Source organism: Lithobates pipiens, unplaced genomic scaffold (assembly GCF_037356315.1).
Source record: "Lithobates pipiens isolate NorthernLeopardFrog02 unplaced genomic scaffold, aLitPip1_a1.2 Scaffold_25, whole genome shotgun sequence".
Lineage (NCBI taxonomy): Eukaryota > Metazoa > Chordata > Amphibia > Anura > Ranidae > Lithobates > Lithobates pipiens.
Window position 1 is genome coordinate 225,114,753 of NW_027507787.1, and position 7,448 is coordinate 225,122,200.

A 7,448-nucleotide genomic window follows, 5' to 3' on the forward strand; every position below is an offset into this window, starting at 1 on the left:
CCATCCTGCAACCACCATCTTTGCCACTGATACCATTCACCTCACCATCTCCATCACTCATTCATGAGAAAAATTAACTGGACTGCATCAAAATCATACCAAATATGCATCAAAATGCACAAAAGCATCTAGAATGCATCCGGACTGCGGTTCTATAGTGTGAACTGACCCTAAGAGCCAGTTCACACCATAGAAACGCAGTCTGGGTGCTTTCCAGATGCTTTTCTGCATGCACATTTTTGTATAGATATAATAAATTATAAATACCTTTTTTCCCTTTTTATAAATGATCACATTCCCTCTGTTCTCAGCTGCATAAGAGCTGGGGGGTGAGGAGAAAGCCTTTATTAAATCAACCCCATAGGATAATATAGAGGGGAGTTCAGTAACACTACTACTGCTTCTATCACTAGTTTGAATTTTACATTCATGCATTCTATAATTGTCCTTCCTTTTCTAGTTGGACTCCCAGGACAAACATCTATCCTTCATGGTGGAGCAGGACATTGAGGTCAAAGACCTGAAACCAGCTACAGCAGAAGCATACGACTACTATGAAACAGGTAATGCCCTTTACATGTTATTTGTGGGATACAATGTAACGTCTCACTATCTCCAAAAAACAAAAAAAACATTTAAATAACGTATATTTAAAGAGGAAGTAAACCCTGATGGGTTTACTTCCTCTTTGATTCCCTGCAAAGGTAAAGCATAATGGACTACTATGCATCGCATCGCATAGTAGTCCATTATATGTCACTTACCTGACACAGGAGCCAGCGAAGTCATCGCTGTCCCCTTTTGTACGGAGCATCCATCTTTTCCGCGGGTCTCGCTGCTCCGGCGCTGTCATTCGTCGGAGCCGCAATGAAGTCACTCCCGCGCATGTGCACGGGAGCCGCCACTCGCGGCATATCGCCGTTAACTGCGGCGCGCTCAGTGCGTCTGCGCGCCACTGTCTACATCGCATGCGCCGTAGACAGCGGTGCCTGTCTTTGGGCAAATATCTCCTAAACCATGTAGGTTTAGGAGATATTTCTTAGACCTACAGGTAAGCCTTAATCTAGGCTTACCTGTAGGTCAAAGTGGTTTGTAAGGGTTTACAACCACTTTAAACCCTAAGGGCTCGTTAACACTTGCAGCTGGGGACTGTAAAAACAGGAGGTTGAGACTTTTTTTCCACCCTCCAACCGCCTACCTCATATTTTGCCCAACTAGCAGTTTATCCGTGTCGTTTTTTGTATCCTCAGATTTATTAGACTGCATTTACACTGCGCTGATGTATGAATGGCAAATCGTGGCACTGGCATTTGACATGCCATTCATTTGAATGAGACCTCGAATCGTGGCGCGGGTCTGCCGTTATTGCTGCTTGATAAATCGCGCTGAAATCGTGGCATGTTGCCCCAAAAGTAGCTGAACTTTTTCGGGGCGACATGCTTCCCCACAATGCGTGTTGCCACGATCGCAGAGCGAATTTACCGCGCGACAATTGCGGCAGACCCTGCGCCTCGATTTTTAGGTGTCATTCAAATGAATAGCATGTCAAATGCGAGTCCAGCGATTTGCCATTCACACATCAGCGATTGCGGCAAATCTGCCCCGCGATTCAAAATGCTGAAGTGTGACTGCAGCCTTAGACCTAAGGGCAACCCGTCCATTGTGGGCGCATGGGAGCAGCCCTCTCTATCCATGCACTGGCCCCTTTCAGGACGCCGAGCACATGAATTCCTGTGGCGGGTGGTGTGTTTTTTGAAGCACCTGATTAGAAGCATAGGCTCTAATAGGCTTCAAAATAGGGTGGGACCCGTCACCCAAATGGTTGAAAGGACAGGCGATCCTATTGGACGCCTAGGAGGAGGTGAGCAGATGCACGATGGAAGCGAAGAGAAGACACAGGAGCCGCTGTTCGCCATTGCCCGATGCCCGCCACAGCCTGATGTCCGCTGATGCCCTGATCGCCACTGCTGCATAATGTGCCCACCCATGCCCGATCCCCTCTGCTGCCTGATGTGCCCGCCACCTAGATGGGATACAGTAAACGCCGGTGGTCTCAACAGACAGCAAGGGGGGGGGTTTGAGGTGCTACGGGAGGTTGTTTGCCACACCCCCCCAATAAAAAAAACACCAGCCGCCACTGCTTAGTCCTCATTAAGGGGCATTGTACCAATTCAGAAGCTGCATAACTTATTAAAGTGGAACTTCATCCAAAAATGTTTTGTTCTACTCTTGGACTGAGAAGAAAATGATTATAACCTCTGCCAATGTTTTACTGATGTCTGTTTCAGAGGCTCAAGAACAGGGGTCTCAAATTGGCGGCCCTCCAGCTGTTGCAAAACTACAAGTCCCATGAGGCATTGCAAGGCTGACAGTTACAAGCACGACTCCCACAGACATAGGCATGATGGGTAGTTTCGCAACAGCTGGAGGGCCGCCAGTTTGAGACCCCTGCTCAAGAAGGAAGTGGAAATCTCTCCAAAGTGAGGGCTGATTTAGACAGTTGTCATTGGAACAGGTGTCCCCTTTGCTTTTGTTACTTATGTTACTGGCTTACCTGTAACTACCGTGGAAATCTCCTAAACCTGCATGGATTAGGAGATATCCCCTGTATCAGCATGTGCCAACATCATTGGCACATGCGCACTAAAGCAACGGCTTGTTCGTGCCGTTGATTCAGATGACATGCCATTACCGGCGGCTCCCTTGCGCAGGCGTCTTCACGGCTTCACGGCCCTGGCCAATCACAGCGCTGGAGCCCACGATACCCGCAATAACTCCGGGAGACATGTCACCGGGTAGAGCAGTGTGCTGGGACTGCTGCGGAGGCTTTGATCTATAATGAGTATTTCATAATGAGCTACTATGCTATGCATACTAGCACATTATGACTTGTCTTGTAGGGTTTTTTTTTATATTTATATTTTTTTGGTTTACAAACACTTTAATTACTCTCCTTTTGAAAAGTCCAACAAAACTGATATGCTAATGTGGTAATGTATAATAAGTTACTGATTTGTAGCCAAAAAAGAAAACTTGAAATGGAAAATACTGTCTTATCTTGCAGATGATCGCGCGGCTGCAGAATATAATCATCCTTGTAGTACTGGTAAGATGTTTTCTAGAATCTCACTAATGTTTTTTTTTATAATTTTTTTTTTTTTTAACCTCCCTGGCGGTGTGATTCGTTCTGGTTTTCAGGTGCTGAAAGCGGTACAATTATTTTGCATGGAAATTTGGCGTTTTATATTGTAGTCCTGTAATTCTTAGGAATAACTCTCTTAAATCTGTTCAAACCAGAGTCTAGCAGACATTCTGGGTATGATAACGTTTATAATATAATAAATAATAATAAAAATTATTCAATAATGTAATCAAATCCTAAAACACTGAAAAAGGGACACTTTCTGGTTGCTATGGACAATCTCCAAATTCCAGGCAGAAAAAACTGTATTTATAATATAAAAGTGCATGCAGGGCACTGCACAGACCACTAGGGACAAAGGGGGTATGTATTTTTTATACAGTACTGTAATCTGTACTGTGTGTGTTTTGTGTACTTTTACTTTTTTGAATTTGGTACCGATCTCCGCTCCCGTGCGCCGTAACGTCGCAGGGAATGGAGCTCGGCGGCATTCGGCACTGTGTGAATCGAGCGGAGGACAGCTCGATCACACAGCGCGGAGGACATCGCTGGATCCAGGGGACAAGGTAAATAACTTCTCCGTGTCCTCCCTGTATCCAGTGATGCGATCCCGAGTCTGGCTCGGGGGTTACTGCTTATGACAGTAAAATCCCAACCCGAGCCAGACTCAGGATCACTGCCCAGGAGGTTAAATCAGGATCTAGTTATGCCAAGGCTAGTCCTCTTCTTAATGAGTTTCTGTAGCTTTTTACTTGACTCAAGCAAATATATGGAAATTTTGAGTCAAATTTGGGCCACAACCACAGTCATATTCCTGGCTTTATTATAAAATGAAATATCATTGATTGGTATGAGCAGCTGTTGAATTTTTACTAGCAGAAATCACACCAATTGATAAGAGTTGAGTTGTACAACCCAAGCTTTCGGCACTGAAGACAACCTGTGACAAAGATGTATGAAGTGTCCTTGCTCCGCTCAGTTGTGGAGGGACAATTCTTAAGCCTGGTACACACGATCGGATTGTTGGCAAAGAAAGCGACAGACGTTTGTCCGAAGGGCGTGTGCAGGGAACTTGTCTTACAAACGTTACACAAATTGTTGGTCAACAGACACGAACGTAGTGACATACTACGTGGAATATCAGCTCTTGCGCACCAACCTTTGGGCCCCGTCTGCTAATGTCGTGTTTGGTGAGCATTGATTCCAAGCATGCGTGTTTGTACTTTGGACTTTTGTGTGATGGACTTGTGTGCAGATGATACGAAAATCTGACAACAGACCGCTGTCCGCTAAAAATTTACTAGCCTGCCATCCAACATTTGTTGGCGGAAAGTTGGACAACAATTGTCTGATGGAGCGTACTAAAGCCTCATACACACGATCGGATTTTCCGAAGGAAAATGTTGGATGTCAGGCTGTTGGCGGTAAGTCCGACCATGTGTATCAGACAATTGTTGTCGAACTTTCCAGTAACAAATGTTGGATAGTATGTTTTCAAATTTTCCGGCAACAAATGTTTGTTGTCGGATTTTCTGATCGTGTGTACACAAGTCCGTCAGGCAAAATTCCAAAGTACAAACACACATGCTCGGAAGCAAGGATGAGCCAGAAGCGGTCGGTCTTGTAAACTAGTGTTCATAATGGAGAATTAACATTTGTGATGCAGCAAATTATGAAATCTTAAAATGCAGCACACAATTCTCTTCTTCTTTAATGGGATAATAATGAAGAAGCTGCTTTGCTGGTTATACTGATGGAGTTATTGCAAACTAAATTTCAAAGGCTTTTTTTTCTCTAGTGATTTCAAGAATAATGTTATTATGTTCTTTGTTTTTTTTTATTTGTTCAAGTTACCACAACACCATTATCCCGTAGTTTTTAAGACCAAAGATACAACTATGTTGGTGTCCCTTGTCAATTGTACATTGTATTTTTTAAATGTAACTGCCTACTCCCAAACTATTATTTGAAGTAAAACACATAGCCAAGTATTATTCTACAAAATATTTTAATTGTGCATTAAAAAAAAAAACACATACAATTAGACATGTTATGTGCCAATAGAACTTAACCAAAAAGTGCATTCTATGCATCCAAAAATATAGAAAATATACCAAATCGAATCATTATTCAACCAAAAAAATAATGTCAAACCAATAACTCCAAGGCCAATAATAAATAACATGTTATCTCCTCCGATTCCGCAACATGTCTCATTGACGAACGGCCGTTCAGAAAAAAAACTGAAAAGCACAAAATGAAAAACACACACTGAAAAGCTCTAAATGAAAAGCGTAAAAAGAAAAGCACGAATCAACACTCATCAAACTTCTACTAACATGAAATTAGCAGAAGGAGCCCAAAGGGTGGCGCTAAAGAGCTTAAAAAACACTTAGTACGTCACTACGTTCGTAATTGTTGGCCAACAATTGTGTGCCGTGTGTATGCAAGACAAGTTTGGGCCGACACCCTTCGGACAAAAGTCCTCGTTTTTGTTGGCAAAAAGTCCGATCGTGTGTACGAGGCATTAGTCTAACTGAGTTTCTTAGTGACATTTTAAGAATTGCTGTATATACTGTGAAGTCTTGATGTTTTCTTTCAAGGCCCACCCCTTTTTATCAAGGGAGCAAAATCCTGTGCACCATTTAGCACCGGGCCAAGGCAAAATCCGAAAATAAGAAACAAAATCTGAAAATTCTAAATAATAACTAACTAAATAACTAATAATAACTATTAAATTATAGGTATGGGAATTTCTGTTCAAATTTGACTGTTAGTCAATGTAACGAACATGAATTTATCCAAAGTTATGAATTATCCAAAATAACGAATGCCACATCTATACAAATGGAACGTAATAATAATAATAACATGTTTTTATTATTGTTATTTATTATTATTAATTATTTTGCGTTCCATTCATTTAGGTACGGCATTCGTTATTTCGGATAATTCATAACTTCGGATAAATTCGTATTCGTTATGTCGACTAACAGCCAAATTCGAAAGGAAATTCCAATATCTATAATTTAATAGTTGGTAATAGTTAAGTTATTATTAGTTAGTGAGTATTTCAGATATTCAAATTTCCATTCTTATTTTCATTCTTTTGAATTTTCTTTCTTTTCGGATTTTCGAGTTTCCTAATTTGCAAAATTGAGATTTTCTGAATTTACGAATATTCTAACTTACAAATTCACAAAGTTATGAATTTTAGAATATTCTAATTTCTGACTAAACTAAAACTAAAACTAAAAATTAGTTAAGTGGGTTTTCGTTCAGTCGGAATTTTCTGAATTTGCCGAAATTTGTTAATCGAATTCGGATCAAAACGAATGGCACATGCCTAGTCACTAGTCCTAGTCAGTACTATTAATGATATGTTAATCATTGATAACAGGGCCTCTTTAGATAGATGTCATAACTGAAAGTTTACATAGAATAGAAGAAATGTGGCAGAAATTGCAAATTTATTCAGGAACACACCGCAACATCTACAGACCTTGTGACCTGGTTCTGTCTAAAGCACAGGAACGCTTGGGTAGCAGTAACTAAACCAGCTATATACATGATGTCAAACATTCTTTTCCATCACTACTAATTTTCTCATTCTGACCTTGATTGTTAGGTAAAAACGTTGGCAATTCAAGATAGAGGAATGAAGACTTGGAACGTTGCCGGGAGCAGTACCCGCATTCCGGCATTCACAGGAACAAATATCTCAACTGTGTCACTTAATCTGCAGACAATAAGATTTTCACTATCGTATCTTCCATCAGACCAACTTCCTTTACATGCCAGTAAATAGTCATTCTCCATGATCATCTATCTCTGTTCTCTACCATAAGGATATGTGAAATAAAAACATGTACAATGTGTGTGCCTTTTCATGACTTTATATTCAGTCATTATGCTAAAGAGTAAATCCACTAAAGATTGATAACTGAATGCTGACACTTGTTCTGGAGATAACTGTCCAAGAGGACATTTGCCTCATTTCGGAGACAACTCCTACTTTCTACTCCAGGTCATAAAATCTTTTTTTTTATCATCTCAACTCTTGGTATATGAGCCCCAAGGGTCACTTCTGATGAGCTTAAAGGGGAAGTAAAGGCAGTTAAAAAAAAAAAATGCAACCTGCAAGGCAAAGGCATAATGAGCTAGTATGCATAGCATACTGGCTCATTATGAATAACTTACCTGAGAACGAAGCGCCCGAAGCGGTCCTCTGTCTTCATGTTCGCCGCTGCCATGTATCTAGGACTGACTTCCGGGTCTCGCTGCTCCGGCGCTGTGATTCGCCGGA

The 7,448-nt window shown here is 41.3% G+C and overlaps 1 protein-coding gene across 2 annotated transcripts in view; it reads left to right on the top strand.

Moving 5' to 3' along the window:
- Nucleotides 1-7,018, top strand: part of LOC143930921 (alpha-2-macroglobulin-like) — a 174,619-nt gene extending 167,601 nt beyond the window's left edge. For both annotated transcript variants that reach the window (XM_077455612.1, XM_077455613.1), the window contains 3 exons: nucleotides 461-563; nucleotides 3,065-3,106; nucleotides 6,771-7,018. In XM_077455612.1, coding sequence (XP_077311738.1) covers nucleotides 461-563; nucleotides 3,065-3,106; nucleotides 6,771-6,796 — 171 coding nt within the window. In that variant the 3' untranslated portion in view covers nucleotides 6,797-7,018. The remainder of the gene's footprint in view (nucleotides 1-460; nucleotides 564-3,064; nucleotides 3,107-6,770) is intronic.
- The last annotated feature ends 430 nt before the right edge of the window (nucleotides 7,019-7,448 follow it).